This window comes from Lepisma saccharinum, assembly GCF_977018435.1.
Source record: "Lepisma saccharinum chromosome 12 unlocalized genomic scaffold, izLepSacc3.1 SUPER_12_unloc_1, whole genome shotgun sequence".
Classification (NCBI taxonomy): Eukaryota; Metazoa; Arthropoda; class Insecta; order Zygentoma; family Lepismatidae; genus Lepisma; species Lepisma saccharinum.
In genome coordinates, this window is record NW_028142891.1 from 15,934,998 (window position 1) to 15,952,867 (window position 17,870).

Consider the following 17,870-nt stretch of genomic DNA (forward strand, 5'->3'; position numbering starts at 1 on the left):
CTTCTGAGGCATTCTTTCGGCATTCCCCATAAATCAGGATCATGTCCGCTTTTTCTATGTTTGTGAACACCATAATCTTCGCTCTTACAACTACGACTGCTTGCTATGAATTAACACGATTTTGTGTACCTGCTATCAAAACTTGCTCTGTGTAAAGGCAGGTCTGTCAGGCACCTGAGAAGTCTTACATGCCGTGGTACTGACGGTCAAGTGGGCTACTTGTTAGTTTGTTTACATATTTTCACATGGCCATATCTTCGTTCCTATGTGCAGTAGATGCATGAGACCAACGGCGTTGTGTTTCTCTGCGTGTGCTCTTTTATATTATGCATGTTTTTGTATATCGTTCCATTTAAAAAAATGACTTTGCTCCAGATGCCCCATTTGTCGATATTTTTCGATCCACCCCATACCTCCGATTTACGAGCCCCATTTGATATTATTGTTTCCCGCAAACCTCACATCGCTACTGTTTCTGGTTTCTTCGCTATTTCAGGTGGTACTTTTAGGTGCCTGATGCGGTATATATAAAAAAATAATGTTAAGGAAAGCAATCTATTTTTGTTCCGATCGGATAAGGAGAATAAAATGTAGGAAGGGGGTGGAGACCAGTATCACCATTGCGAGAACGATGAAAGAGAAATTAATTGAGGGGTGTAAGAAAGGGAGTATCCCAATAGCGTTTGGGATCCCCAAAACGCACAAAGAAGGAACCCCCCTTAGGCCCATATTTCCAATGTATTTGCATCCAGGGTATAACTTAGCTAAAACACTTGTATCTAAAATTAAAGAAGTAGGGGAAAATACCGAACATAGTGTTAGGAACTCATGGGAGGTGAAAAAAGAAAAACTTGAGATTTCAACTGAGGATAGGATAATGAGTTTCGACGTCAATCTATATCCCGAGTGTTCCCAGGGACAAAGCGGCAGACTGCTTACAAAGGTGGTTAATGGAAAAAGGGTTAAATGTTATTATTGCATGCGAGTATGTAAGATGGTTTCATTTGTGTACAGAATATAACTACTTTAGTTTTAATGGCAAGAATTACATACAAAAGGAAGGGTAACCTATGGGGAACCCGATCTCTGGAATTGTATCCAGTATTTTCCTACATTACATTGAAATGGCTGAATGGAACAAATGAAAGGGGAGGTTAAATATTTTGGGAGGTATGTTGCCGACACCTTGATTATAGGGGAGGAAAAGGGTTTAAGCAGGATGTTTAAGATTTTGAGTGAACAAGATGATCATATTAAGTTTACCAGGGAAGAAATGAAGGGGAAGGAGAAGTAGAACAGGTGTTTTTCATACTTGTAAAGTCTTGGCAGGGGACTTATACATCAATAATGAATCTGACCATGCTTGGAGAATCAAAAAACAATGTTTTTCTAAACTTCTTCATAAGAGCAAAAAGGTTGTGTAATCATTTAGGTGAATTGAAAAAAGAGGAAAAATGCATCATGGGGGTAGGCAAAAGGAATGGATATAAGGAGAATGAAATGAGGAGAATGCAAAGGGGAGCTCGAAAAACTTGCAAGAGAGAGGAAAGGGAAAAGAATAAGGAAAGGGAAATAGTGGAGGATGGGGTTGATATAGAAGAGGAGAAAATGAAGTATAGATATATGGGGATCCTGTATTTCAAAGGGGTTTCCGTAAGGATTGAAAAAGTGGCAAAGGATTATGGTATTAACCTTTTGAGACCCAAGGTTTTTTTCACATGTAAGCCTCTCTGTCCTGAGCAGATTTTGAGCAAAATGCAGAGTTTCAATTAAATGAGTGTAGATCGGAGACTAATTGCCCTAGAGAGATGAGTGATATACCGTTGTACGCGGAATGAACCAGAGATTCAGACTATATAAAATTTATGCAAATTCGGCGTATATGTGGCAGGGGGAGGGGGCTAACTCTCAAAATTCCAAAATTTCGGAAAATAAATTGGTTCCCCCACCCTCCCCTCAAGAAAAAAGTACATGACAGTGTCGACATGCACATGGAAATAATCGCCGACATGTAAGGAACACAAAAATATTTGCATTATCATCATATGACCAATGTAACTTGAGTTGTACCCCCAAAAGGAATGGTCGGCACGCCACTGATTCAAGCTTCAAAATGCAGCGGTACCTTGAAATGACTTTAGCTCAGAGACTATTTGCCCTGGAGATATGAACGATATACCGTCGTACGCAGAATGAATCACAGATTTAGACGATATATAATTTATGCACATTCGGTGTATATATGGAGGAGGGAAATCCCCTGAAAATACTTTTCTTTTTAAAAAATGGGGTTTCTCCCCCCCCCCCTGAAAAAAAGGATATGAAAGGTTCAAAATGCACATAGAAATTATCGCTGGCATGTAAGAAACAGAAAAATATTTGCATCATTGCCGTACGACCAATGTAACGTGAGTTGTACCCCTGAAACTAAAGGCTTGTACGCCACTGTCTCAAGCTTCGGAATTGAGCGAAATGCAGAGTTACATTGACTACAGCTCAGAAACTAAATGCCCTAGAGATATGAAAGATATACCATTGTACGCAGAATGAATCACAGATTCAGATGATATACAGGGTGGTGCAAAATTCCGTTTACAACGCTTGGGAGGTGATTCGACAAGTAAAAACAAGGAAAAAAATGCCATGTGAAAAAATGTCGAAATCGGCACCGTTTTCGAGTGACAGGCGTGCGAAAATCGCCTCACACCATGTTTACAGCACAATAACTCAAGAAGGAAGAAAGATATCAATGTCGGAATAAAATAATACAAACAAAATCGTACCTGACGAATACAATGGTGCAGCAATTGAGGCCCAGTGTAAATTGCGCAAGGGGACTCTCAAAGAAAGTGGGGAATCCCCGGATGGAAAATACAGGAAATTTACTACTATTTTCTACATAATGTTGAGATCGGAATGTAGGCAGTAAAAAATTACGACGTATGTCCACATGTCCAACTACTGCTGGGACACCGTCCCACACTCGGGAAATAGGAAAATAACTGCAAATTTCCTGTTGTACACGGTTCACATTGCGGTACGAAGAAGAAAAGAAACCAATTTGTCGCATGTCCCACTACTGCTGGGACACAATTCCAAATGGAAAAAATACGAGAAAACACCAAAAAAACGTTTTCAATCCCTTAATGTTGACACACTACTTTGCAGTACAAAAAACAAAAGTTAAACAATGGCCACATGTCGTCAGGCTGTACATACTACAAGAGAGCTCCAGAAAGAAAGTGGGTAATCCTTGAAGGAATGAAGAAGGAGAATGGCGAGAAAACGCACACAATGGCATGTAACATTTCCGGACACAGCACATCTTGAAGGGATTCCACTGAGAAGCGCACAACCTCCGCACATGCAGATCGATGGTATGAAGTACAGCGATCTCCAGCATCTTCACTCGCACCTTTCACTAAAGGACACTATGCTATGCTGTTAGGGGCTCACAAAGACCGGTATACTCAGAGACTTTGTTGAAAAAGTCCGCCATTGACTTGAAGACAAAGATGGCATCGGCGAAGCACTGATTGTCTGGTAAGAGAAAATACTTTTGGCCTGTCAACAATTGTCCCAGCAGCGGCACTTACACGAGCAACGAGATCCTCAGCACTTTCCACATGGGTTCCATACACGAGCCTTTTCATTTCTCCCCACACAGAGAAATCCAGTGGTGTGAGGTCGGGGGAACGAGGTGGCCACGGTAAAGGTCCACCCTTGCCAATCCAACGATCGCCGTAAATATCGTTGAGTAAGGCCTTGGCTCCCCGGTCGAATTGTGCGGGGGCGCCGCGGGGTGAAACCAGATACGTTGTCTGCCTGCCAGTGGCACGTTTACCAAAAGTTCAGGTAATACGTCATGTAGAAACACCCGATTATTCCCAACACACAAAGTAGAGGGCAAAATGTACGGGCCTATCAAGTGGTCACCTACTAAGCAACACCACACATTCACTGCGAACCTATGTTGATGATGGCGCACAATGATTGCATTCGGATTGTCCATATCCCAGACGTGGCTGTTGTGGCTATTGAACATGCCGTCTCTGGTGAACATTGCGTCATCGGTCCACAAAACTCTTGTTGGGAAATCTGTAATGGCAAGAGTTTGTTGCACGTACCATTGGCAGAAATCCAATTAGTAGGGGAAAGTCCGTGGGCAGTATGTAGTGCACCTTATGCAATTGGTATGGGTGCAATCCCTCCTCCTGAATAACGCGGAACATATTGCTATGGTGGGATTGTTGCGTACGAGCAATGACACGTGTGCTGGTGTCAGGACGGTCTCGTATCGCATCCAACACGTCCTCTTCAAATTGCACAGTGCGCACAGTGCGGGGTCTTCCACAATCCCACCTACGGGGTAGTAGAGATCCAGTTTCACGCAGTCGAGCATCAAGTCTTTGAAAGAGTGCATGTGCTGGTAACCGCCTATTGGGAAAACGTTCGTGATACGAACGCCATGCTTCATATTCCTTGGAGCAATTCAACCACACACACATGCCAGACTAAACCCTACGCTGCGACACGCAGAACAGACAGGAAGAACAACGGTCGACTACACTCTCTACGTAGTATCCACCAACACTAATACGTAACAGGTGACCTACACTCCCACAGCGCCTCTAGTGGGGCTTTCTGTATCAATTAGCTGAAATCAATCTCAGCGTAATCTGACGGCATAGCGTCATTTTCGGGTGAATTTCCTATTTCCCGAGTGTGGGACGGTGTCCCAGCAGTAGTAGGACATGTGGACATACGTCGTAATTTTTTACTGCCTACATTCCGATCTCAACATTATGTAGAAAATAGTAGTAAATTTCCTGTATTTTCCATCCGGGGATTCCCCACTTTCTTTGAGAGTCCCCTTGCGCAATTTACACTGGGCCTCAATTGCTGCACCATTGTATTCGTCAGGTACGATTTTGTTTGTATTATTTTATTCCGACATTGATATCTTTCTTCCTTCTTGAGTTATTGTGCTATAAACATGGTGTGAGGCGATTTTCGCACGCCTGTCACTCGAAAACGGTGCCGATTTCGACATTTTTTCACATGGCATTTTTTCCTTGTTTTTACTTGTCGAATCACCTCCCAAGCGTTGTAAACGGAATTTTGCACCACCCTGTATAATTTATGCACATTCGGCGTACATATGGAGGGGGAAAGGGGGGAAATCCCCTCAAAAATACATTTCTTAAAAAAAATGCCCCCCCCCCCAAAAAAAAATGTCAAAATGCAAAAGTTTTGCAAATTTGGCATATATATGGAGGGGGAAGGGAGAAAAGCCCCAAAAATTATTTTAAAAAATTGTCACTTCACCCAAAAAATGTCCTCGCACTTGGGCACTAAACGACACCTACGCACAACATTCACGGACGAAAAGCTAGAACGCAGTGAAAAATGAGCGCCGATTCTTGCAGCTGCTTGAAATTCTATTTTTAGACAATGCAGGGTAATCCCTGTTGCAACTTGTGGACACTTGTGCTAAAAAACAAAGGTTTCCTGCAGCGTGCTTCGAAATTCCATTCTCACAATTCAGATTCAACAACCAGTCTTCCTCCTCTCCCCACCCCCTGCTTGCGCCCTCATGGAAAACTTTCATTTTGACATCGGATACTGATAAACAAGCTTCCTTCGAATGCAGTTAACAGGAGGGAGTGAAAAGCATTGCTTTAGAACAACAAAGCCGGTCTTCCTTTGTTGGCAAATAATTTGACCTTGAAAAGAGACGCAAAAGAGAAGTCCCTTTTCCCGCCTTTTCCCCTCCATTTTCATGAAGACAAAAAAAAATGCAAAAAAAAACATTTCTGTTAAATACATGTGTTAGGAACAATATTAAAAAAAATTGAAATTCTAGCCAAAAATAGAAAATTTATAACGTAAAAACTACGACCTTGACACAGAATCTCGATCGAGACGCTTGGGACACAAAAGGTTAATGTTTCAAGTTTTAAGGTTTTTTATATTTGACTTTTTACGCTTTACAAATAAAGGAATGTGGGCATGGGAGTTTTATCAGGAATGGGCAAGTTGTTAGAAAAGCTTTTTTACCATAGCAACACCCATCACCTCACTCCTTGTTTTACGTCTATTTGACGTGCCTATGAAGCAATTTCGCTAGCCAAGGAGATAACCTGAGGAAGGGAGCAGTTGACTCCCAAAACATAATTTGGAATACTTTACATACTCACAAACCGTAAGTAAAATATATTTTGATATTTTTAAATACATTTTATTTTTAAATACTTAATATCTACTAAGTGAGTAATTCGCACACGCACAAGAGATGAGAAAAAATAGAAGACATACTAAAAAAAAATTGGCTAGCATAGATTAATGCAGAATAGAATAAGCTATATTTTGATGTAGGTCTATTGGTTAATTTTTAATGGGAGTCCAAACTCGAGTATCTATAATTTTTCATCAGACAGTAGATGGCGCATGGAATTGAGAGTGCTTTCGCTTGAGCAAATTACGCTCAAAGCCTAGTAAGACATAAATAACCTTTATTTGTTTGTGGTAGTAGGCCATCAAATATGGATCGTGAAGTAAAAGACGTGGTGAAATTGAAACTTACGTGAACATAGTCATCATTTCCAATTGAAAATGTAGTTTTGTTTACGTTATGAATATAGTGCTGTATGGAAAGAAAAAAAAAATTAAAAAAATAACTGGATCTGGCTTGTTGTTATTGAATTGATGTTTTAAGTCCACTTTATGCACACTAAGGCTAATCGGGACTGGACCTACAGCTGAAAGTGGGATCCGAACCACTATGTGCCTCCACCGGGTATCGAACCCGGGATCCCTTGATTACAAGGTGACGACGCTACCACTGTGCTATCAGGGAGGCCCTATCTGGCTTGTAATGGAGATTTGCCAAGGAAGGAAGGGGCAACATTTTGCACAACACTAAAAGTAATATATTAAAATTCTGGACATATTTTTTAAAACTATAAAGTTAGTGTATGGTGAGGGTATGCAAAAACTTGTCTCTCACTAAGATAACGGCTTGAATGGCAAGTATGCCTTAGTAGAAAAATTGTTCAAGGTGTGTACTTTCACAATAAAAAGGCTGTGTCAAATTAACTTTTCATTTTCTCAATTATTTGATTTTGGAAGGACCCTCAAATTTCATTGAAGTACTTAGAGGTATGCATATTTATTTTTTTGACAAAAACACGAAATGTGAAATAACACATTGTAATGTTAAATTTTCATGTTTCTGAGAGGTGTGAGGTGCACTTTGCTACCCTGTTTTGTCATGAAATGATGCAAAAAGAACTGCAGAATGCGAAATAAACCCTTAAAAGATGAAATTTAGAGTTTATTTATCGACACAACACTCTCTGAAGTTTGAATTATTCTGAGAGTTATGTGATCCACGGAAAATGGAATAATTCTGCTGTAAATATTTTAGAAGCAAAAATGGACCCCTTTATACAGGAATAAACTTAATACTCTGGTAACTACATAAATGTTTTATTTATTTGGTGTTTTGAGTCCACTTTATGCACAGTAAGGCTAATCTGGACTGGACCTACAGTTTAAAGTGGGATCCGAACCACTATGTGCCTCCACCGGGTATCGAACCCAGGACCCCTTGATTACAACGCAAAAAGTAACCACTACACCATCGGGGAGGCCAACTCATAACTGAAAATGACATAAGAAACATACATACCTGTTAGGTTAATATATAAATGTGATGCCATCTTATGATTGCACATATTTTCTACAGCCTGATACAACTCCTCAAGACTATACCTAATGGATTTGGAGGTCTGGATTGCAACTACGGCTTCTTTCAACTTCTCCCAAGTCTTTTCTTGGTAATTCTCAGGTAGCTTTGGTTTATCTGCAAAGAAACAAATGTTATTTGCTACTAATTACACACTTAGATATTTAACTTTTGACAGACACACAAACCATAGCATGCATCAGACTGGTGAACTGAAAAATGACACCAAATCTGGTGAAAACCGGAAAGCTTCATACTGAGACAAACAAAGACTAGATTTGGAAAGTGTACGTATATTCGCATTTATTAAAAAAGTAACTGATAGTGACTAAACCACAGAAGATATTTCATGAATATTATATATATTCAATTAACGGCATCTCATTTTGCATGTGCACTTCGAATTTAAGTGATATTCCTTGTAAAAATATTGAGAATCTAGGCTTTCCTGCATGTCGTAACAGAACATGAATCCATGTTTTGATGCATCAGCATACTTTATTTCACTTGGCATGCAAGAGAAGGAGCAGTACAATTAAAAATGTCAACAGTTTATGCCTTCATCTGGTTTATTCGCCCTCAGCGCAACAAAATCGGTAAAACATTCCAAACTATTGCCTACAGAACGGATACTTTGAATGAGAACAAGTTTCAAAGCAGACACCATTTCAATTCACCACCTGCACCAGTTCTGGAGACGTCTAAAATGATGATTTCATGGTTTAACCTGGTTAAAGCTGTGGTGGACACTAGCGAAATATGGAACACCAAGGCGTGCATCAGTGGTACACAAACCCATGTGAAATAACATGTTGTGATGTTAATTTTTCATGGTTTTGAAAAGGTATTAGGTACATTATCCAACCATGTTTTGTTACGAAAAAATGTGAAATAAACTCTGAAACATGAAACTAGGAGTTTATTTACCAACGCGAGACCTTCTGAATTCTGAATTACCCTGCAAGTTATACAAATCATGGGAAATTGATTAATTCTGCTGTACTATCTTAAGGGGAAAAATTATTTTGTATAATAAGTAGTTTTAAAATCAAAATTAAGGTCTTCTCCACCATTTTAACATTGAAAGGTCATTTTATATATCACTTTTGATCCTGAAATCTTCAAAATCTTAAATCATGTTACGTCAAACTTATTTATTGGATTTAATAACAAAAGGCAGTTCTAATGTTACTCAAGCCCTTCACAAAGGACCTACCAAGCTAGAAAAAGTTATGCTAAAATTTACTGTGTGCAGTTCTACAAAAATATTATAGCAGGCAAATGATGGTGATAAAATGCTGATGTACATTGTGAATTCACACCCTCTGCCCTTCTCGACATTATGTTCCCGATCATGTGAAACCAGAAGTACACTAGACTCTCGCTAATCCGGCCATGGGTGCCAGATTACTGAGAGGGTCGGAAATTACATTTTACTATGTAGTTTAAACACATAGGGACTATACAGGCTGTACTTTACGTGTTTCCTTTTAGAAGCCATAGTATGTACTGAACTTTACTATAAGAAAGTCACAATTTCAAATACTGTACGTATGTATAGCATTGTTTAACATATTTAACTAACAACATTGTTAAACACGATAATTCATTGTTGTGCGCGTCATTTCTGCTTGAGTGATTACAGGCCGGATGTGGACCGGACTATTGAGGGCTGGATTAGCGAGAGTCTAGTGTATTTGACTGCAATAAGATCATTCGAGTGAAGACAAGTTACATAAATAAATATACATGACAGTAGAAGGTATTAGCAGTGCCCGAAAAATTTTCTTCAGAGCCAGGCACCAGGAAAAACTAAATCAAAGGCTAATGAAAATGTCATGTACATGTTTACATCCTTTTTGCTTTAAATTGCAATTAAAATGTACAAACTTTCCTTTGTGTTGAGAGGCTATCCACTGAGGTAATACCTGTAGTTTGTTGAACCAATATGCTCAAATGTTCAATTTATCTGATTTTTTGTTGAGCACGCATGGAGTCACACTGATATATTCACAGCATAAAGTGTAAAAAAATATTGATCCCAACTGCATGTACAAGTCATTTACAATTTCACTAATTACAAAAAGCCCCAGATCATGTGTCAGTCAAGTCAATTCACCAATCTCACAATTCTGAACCCTTTTCTACAAAACAGCAATGTGCTCCCTGTGCATTTCCCACTGAAAACCTTAAAGTCGCATGTGCTGAACATGTTCTCATTATTACATGTAAAAGTGATATACATCAGCAAAATGTGGTAGTTGAAGAAATTATACACCATTTTATAAGATCTATCCCATAACAGTCAGAGGTAGATCAAAGACATTTTCAATTTGCACTTGATAATAATAGTAACAATGGATATGTTGTTGTATAATTTGAGTATGTCATTGTCTTCATATGTATACAAATGAACAAAAAAGACAGAACTAAAATATCATGTGCAGTTTCAAAGAAATGGCATGTTAATTTCTCCGTGAGGTGCTGGTACATGTAGGTACCACCCTTCCTGAGGCTGTTAGAATGTTCAAGTATTTTTAGATTTATGTGAGAGCATAAAAAACTGGTAACAGTTTCATAGATCGGAGACACATTAAAATCGGATATTTTGTGTTTCGCATGGTTCGTACTTACCAATTGTGTATAGCGGAACATAGTTCAAGGTGCCATTATGCTTTTTACACGAAAACAAACGCAATTTTTCACATTCTGAGTGCATTTTTTAATTCCTTTCTTCACTTCCAGAACACACAATATGGCGGGCATATCTTGACTCACGTTGTGGCTATGCAGTATTTCAACTTTCTTCACCGAAAAATACCTACTATCATGTTCATCACAGGTGGAAATTATACATTATGCACGGGTAGCTGACATAGAGCCCCACGAAGCATACACAGATAGCCCAACGAACCATTTCCGATAAGGTTAGGTTAGGTTAGGTTTGGTTGCTTGTCAACAGAATATTAATTATTCCATGGGAAGTGTGCATTCTTGCATAAGGTAAGTGTTTAAGTTTTCTTTTCAACATAAATAACTTTTCTCGAAATCCAAACAGTGCTCATTACTTTAAGGAAAGTTCAAATTTCGTGTGACAATGATTGCCAACATTCTACGATAATTAGTTTTCTTACTTGGAGTATTTAAAAAAATCATAAAACAATCTGAACCGTTACTGTATTTTTCCTTGGAAGATAGGTTTCAATACTCTTCAGGTTTATTTGTTGTTGGTATTACTTGTTATCGTGTTCATCCAAGAACTATTCTAAATATTGTGGTATGTTCATAAGTGATGGTGCATCCATGTACACACACATACACGTGTGCATTTCAAATAAAATGTTCTTAGTTTTCTTCTGTCCTGTAAAAAAATGCCAGTACAGTGTACTGTTACGTACCGCCAGAGAAAAGTACTGATTATTATTTCATCTAAAGTATATATATATATATATATATATATATATATATATATATATATATATATATATATATATAAACACAAGATTTATCATATCTGTAGTTTCAGGAAATTAGGTTTTCATTTACATCTTAAACGAATAGCACTCACTGAAACATATTGTTGTTTTTTTTTAAATTTCTGGACCACCCAACGAGAGTGACAAATTTGATACAAGAACTTACAAGAATTAACAAATGATGGACTTTTATACAGGGTGTTAAATAAATAAAAGGGATGTCCAAATGTTGCAGCAGGAACAGAGTTCTAGTACCAAATCGATTTGCCAGAATGGAGTTACGGCTCACATTAAGCTCTGTGTCAGTCACTGACCCCAAATACTTGCTCACAATCAAGGTCTCCTCTAGCTGTAATTCCTATTATTTTTAATATTATGTTTAATTTCATTTGCTGTAGGATCACCTGCGAACCATGCTCGCTATGGTATGAATATTGTATATCACAACCAATAACCGGGAGGGAAGGATCCATTCCCATGCAAGTAGTTAATGTAGTTAATGTAAGCCACTTTACCCCCTCGAGAACTATGTTTAATTTTCTTTTAATCGACAGAGATCAATGTTTTACGTAATATAAAATTGGTATCCGCATTAGGAAAAACAAATAAAGATATTTGATTCCAACGTATAGCTTATGTAGATAAAAATCTGCCATTTTGGAGTACTTTCACCACTTTTTATTAGTGAAAAGTGTTTGAATGCACACTCAAATAGCGAAAGAACATGTCGAAAATAACTATCAGTCCAAAACCTAACAATCCTAACCATCCTAACCAAACAACATAAAATTATAGATTCTGTTATGGAACGTCTTGTTGGGTGCTATATTCACTTGTGTCAAGTCGGTAACGGTTCCGATTGTTTCTCCTAGCACAAACACTAATTATTGTAGAATTTTGGAAATCATAGTCACATGAAATTTGAACCTTCTTTAAAGTAATGAGCACTGTTTGGACTCGAAAAAGTTACTTATGTTGAAAAAAAAACAACTTGAAAATTACCTTATGCACTTCTCATGCACACGATATTCTCAGTCGACAAGCGACAGTAAATATCGTACAAGCATGGGAATGAATGTAAAAGGAAATCGGAACCTTAGTATAATGCATTTAGGGACTTTATCTTAATGCTAAGGTAATCAAACCTAACCATGAAAGCATATATTGAACAAAATCTTAAGTAATCGCTAAAACTCCGCAGTATGTGTTAACAGACACATCGAAATCGAACCATGTAAAAATTGCATTCATCGCTTGATGAAATCGCAATAAAACAAAAGCTTGGGCCCTATGTTGGTTCGAAGCAGGCATTATTCTCTGCTTATTGATGTCATTATTTCAATTCATTGTCATCACAATGTGTAATACAGACCGAATTAAAATGGTGGTGGACAATTTGCCAACTGTTTCTTTCGCTGTTGGGTATACCTTATTACCATGGCAGGACTGAATATCTAAACTTTCAAAAACATCCGAGTTCATGCATGTCAAAACTATTATTTCTTTTTATAACTGCCAGGGAATTTTATTACCCAAAAGTAGTTATGAGTGGAGGAGGGAGTGTACTTATGGTTACTTTGTATAGGTTAAAGAACTAAATTGTGGAACCATCTCTTACACATCACACATTACATCATTGTAAATTGGTTACTTGATGAAAATGATAGTTGAACCATATTGCTGACAACAATCCATCTATACTGATATCAAATATATTTGTTTTTCAATGCAATGTTCTTGATGATTGGTCGGTAACAGTTCGTTATATCGGAGACACATTTCTTGATTTTTACAGAAGAAACTACTTACAGAAATGAGTTTCTCTAAGGTTTCCAATGTTCATCGAGGTATTTTCTTTCATCGTGGAATCTATTTCACCGGGAAATCATGTATTTTTCAAGAGAAATATCTCACTGATGCACAAGTGCCATTGCTTTTGCTACGTGAACCGGATGCTGCATACGTTTGATGACATAACCCCCTGTCAGTGTTTCCAACCCCCCCTTTTTTAAAACTATGCTTGCCTAACCTAACCTTATCGGAAATGGTTCATGGGGCTATCCGTCAGGTATCCGTGCATAATCTACAATTTGCACACGTGACGAACACGATAGTAGGTATTTTTCGGTGAAGAAGGTTGGAAACACTGCATACCTACAACACACTAGAGGAGCCCCATGTTAAGAGTTCAGTATGGGCTGTAATGGGCTTTTACTTTTGAGATCCCCACCCCCAAACAAGTGTGTTTCTGTCAGAAACAAAAGTCGTTAACATTCGAAGAGTAAATAATAAATATACAAAAATCAGAGGAAATGTAAGGTTGTGATGGTCTATACCTTCTTTTACAATTCAGACCATTCAAAAAAAGCTTTCCTTTCTTGTGTTAACCGCGATTTGGGGAGTTAAAAATAACAGCTTTCCGCCTGTTGCCACTCACTGCAAACACGTGTTGGGAAGGGGTGTGTGAAACGGCCAGGCAAAAGTTCGTGAATATAATTCCGCCTTGGGGTCAGGTCAAGTGGTTTATTATTTGTGCGCGTGCTTTCTCAATTTTGGGTAATTCTTCTCCGAAAACAGGAATATTGTATACATTGGCGGATCATATTTGGCATACTCACTTGCTCTTCCCAAAGGATGACTGACTATTATAAAAAACTATTGATAGCATTATATTAAAAGAACATAAAATGATCGAGCAGTTCTTTTCCAGATAGTAAAGTTTGACGCAAATGCATACATAGGGAATAGATTTATGAGATACTTAAGTAAATTGAATCCTGGACTTGTTGCTTGCAAGGTAATAACGTTAACTGATGGACACAAAGCGAGAGCATTTTAGATTGAATATTTCCAATGTCTGTCTCTTTATTTCTGTAAACATTGTTCACACAAAATACAACAGAACTTCCTTCATCTATTTCACACCTCTAGTAAATGATTAATTGAGTTTTAAATCCACATTTATGCACAGATATGTTAATTGGGACTGGACTACGGTTTTATGAGAGATACGCACCACTATGAATTTTCACAATTTAAGTGCTTTATTCTTGTGAATCTGGTAAAGAATAATACATAATAATTCCACGCAACTGTACTTTCTTTTATATAGTTGTTATTAATACCTTACTCATCTTTTTACGTGATACCATACTTTTCCTCATGGCTAGTAAATATGGTTCTCTATTTTATACATACACATTAATCGAGAAGAGTAGTTATTGCAAAAAATATGTTATATTCTGTTTCATATCTCGCAACGTTTAGAGCTTTCTTATTTACAGGAATTATAATTGAAGCAGCCCACCGAATAACGCTGTATTGCACTTTGGGGAATGTGCTGAGTTACCAGTGGAATCATATACTGCGGCTACAGGCTACAAGTTGGCCAGTCGTAAGGTCAGATGTTGCTCAAAGATTGCTACTGTGTTTGCATAAGGTTTTATGTTTTTTTCTACTGTAGTCCAGTAACATACAACAGGTTTATCCGTTGTTCTCGCATTCACTGAAATGTGCCACACTGTGGGATGCTTCAATTTTAAAATTGTTGTAATGCAAAACAAAAAGGTCCAAAATACGAGGGGATAATGTGTGCTTAATACACAGAAAACATATGTTAATATTAAATTATTGGATAGGGCATAGGGCATATTATGTGCTTATCCACTTAATACATTTCTCTTTGTAATTTGGGTAGTTTCTCCGATTCCTACTCCCGCCGTTGAATTGCACATACTCGCTAGTCGCAACAAAAGGAAAAATAAAAGCGTAGTGTAAAAATCTATTATTTTTTTATTGTTCACCAATGGCACCTAGGGACGACCAAAATTACGTCACGTTTAGTGCTCTTTGTTCATAAACATACTATATTTAGCCCATCTGACCTACCCTGCCATTGCGCTTTAATATATTCATTCTTAGGTTCAGGAGAAAGTAATTTTTGGAAACTTTATAACTTGCTAGATAATCTTAAAAGTTTGCTAAACGCATTTTTGTTATCAATTTACACGAGAAATTCTTACCTTCGTTGAAAATAACATTTTAATAGCCATTCTATCGTGCTCCACTGTAAAGCTTAGGGCAACCAAATCACAAACGAAATTATTTAGGGACACAACAGGGGTGGTGCCTCTAGTGGAAAAGTTTGGCAGTGAACAGCCCCATTGAACAGTACCCGTTGACCACCACTACCTTTTTGTTGCGGCATGTACTACAGCAGACGCTCGATGCGTGCTGGAGTTTTCTTCTACTGCGAACCATGCGGCAACACTGTTGCCATAAGCCCCATACTGAACTCTTAGGTTGGCACCTTGAACTATGTTCCACAACACACAATTGGTAAGTACGAACCATGCAAAACACAAAATATCTGATTTTAAAGTGTCTCCGATATAACGAACTGTTACCCTTTGGTCTTTAATTTTCACAAACTTGTTTAGGAACGACTTGAGATGACCGGATTTGGCATACTCACTAATTGAGGTCTCCTAATCAAGAATCTGAAGTTAAAATTTGTCGGAAATGTCTAGAAATTGCAAAGTAAGCTAAAATAAGGTGTTAGTTTTCAGAATGGAAACAGTCGATTTTTTGTTTCACAAAGCAAATATATATATATTCCTGATACTACCACGACACCAAATTTTAACTATGTTTGCCCAACCTAACCACGCACCAATAGTTCGTGGGGCTAGAGTCAATGGTTCGCAATTACTTGCAATTTCTAGATCCTGATACTACAACAACACTAAATGTTAACTATGTTTGCCTAACCTAACCACGTGCCAATGCTTCGTGAGGCTAGCGTCAATGGTTCGCAATTTCTAGAAGTTTCCGACAAATTTTAACTTCAGATTCGTGATTAGGAGGCCTCAATTAGTGACTACGTCAAATATCAAGAAAATCGGAGAGGGGTCCGGTCATCTCAAGCTATACCCTTGTTTATAATTTTGACATAGATGAGAAGTAATAAGTGCAAACATCTGGTATCAATCATGACGAGTTACTTCATATTAAGACATGCTGTCAAGCTATTTAAATGCATTTATTACGATACACATGTTTCAATATGAAGTAGCAATTAATAATTTAAAACATTGCTGGTTTTGTTTCCTGTAAGGTTTACATGAAATAAAAATTAAAAATAAAAGTGTAAGCACAGGTATCTTGGAGATCACACGTAAGTAGTATTGAAGAGAAATAGTAGGAACCTACTTCGTTTGTAAATATCTTGATGTAACTTACCATCTGCCGTGCAAATAAGCAACTGTCCAAATACCAGATGACAAGGCTTAGTGCAAGGACAAACATTTTGTTAACTAACACTGAACTACTGAACCCACAGAAACAAACATGCTATTTCCTCATTGCACCATTTGTTTCAATTTTATTATGCATAACACACGTAAGGATATGAAAAGCTTTCACCAGAGCATCACATGCCTAGCTACAGAAGAAGCTAAGGCTTATTAACCATACAGCACAACATGCTACTTCCATTATTACCTTTGAAGTTTTTGATGACAAGTTTCTTTGTTGCACCAGGCTTCGTATTTGCAAGTGCTGCTGAAGTCCTACTTACACCATTTGGACTATTAAGTGCCGAAAAGTTAGGTCGCTTTTGATTAGCTGTATCAGTCATGTTTTCTTCCTTCAATTTCTTGGTGAAATGGTAATCTCCTATACCGCTACTGGCACTTCTTTTTCTTCTAAAACTAATTGCACAGTCTTCCCCTTGCTGGGCTTCTAGGACTTGGACTCTAGTAAGGCTTGACATAGGAGTGCATGACACGGCCGTAGCCCCCTTCCAATAAGTTCTAAAATGTAAAATAATATTTCCAATCTCAATTCTTCATTGCGTTCTGCCATACACAGAAATGGACTAATGATCCCGCCCTCTGCGAGAAATAACGAGATGATACAGACATGCATATGAAAATATAATATATCAACACAAAAACTAAGTTTTGCAAGATTATATTTTCATTCATGCACAAATGCGGCTCTTGCCATCTTGAGTACAAAGGCTGTGTCCAAAAGGTACAAAGTACATACTTGAAGTACAGTCTTGACGGAAGTGACGTCACCTAGTGCAGTTCGAAAGCGCAAGCAAACGCTTGCTTGCTTGCTTGCTGTTTCTTGGCTCACACCGCCTATCCTTTGCGATTTCGAGCCAGCGGGACTGATTGATGTGTTCCTACTTCTTCGTGTTTTCTTCCTCGGTAATCCTTATGGCACTTTCACAATTCACTTTCACTTTCACTCGTGATTTTCACTAAGGGGGGTATCCTATGGGGTATGTTACACTGCAGATTTCCGTGTTGACTTTTTTTTTTTTTTTTTTTGTTTGTTTGTTTACATGGCGATGTTGTGTTTCCGTGCGAAGCTATATAGCGCCCACATAGTGGGAGCTCGAGGCTGACTTATTAAGGTTGAGATTGACACCGGAAATGGAACATCTAATCGAAGTAGGGTTTTGTAGAACGTTTCCCGATTAACTTGTCGTAAGGGGCATTGGAAAATCAGATGCGTTATTGTTTGGCTGGGTTCTCCGCATTGGCAGGAAGTTGAGGGTACCGCGTGTATTCTCGCCAGATGTTGATTCACGGGCACGTGACCCGTGCGCATTCTCAAGGTGAACACGATCA

General features: G+C 38.2%; 1 protein-coding gene across 1 annotated transcript in view; it reads right to left on the reverse strand.

The window, feature by feature from the left end:
- Positions 1-17,123, reverse strand: part of Cul4 (cullin 4) — a 74,149-nt gene extending 57,026 nt beyond the window's left edge. Inside the window, exons 1-2 of the mRNA XM_083115775.1 lie at positions 16,729-17,123; positions 7,694-7,867 (exon numbers count right to left, since the gene is read on the reverse strand). Of these exons, the coding sequence (XP_082971901.1) occupies positions 7,694-7,867; positions 16,729-16,999 (445 nt within the window). The 5' untranslated portion in view covers positions 17,000-17,123. The remainder of the gene's footprint in view (positions 1-7,693; positions 7,868-16,728) is intronic.
- Between the last annotated feature and the right edge of the window lie 747 nt (positions 17,124-17,870).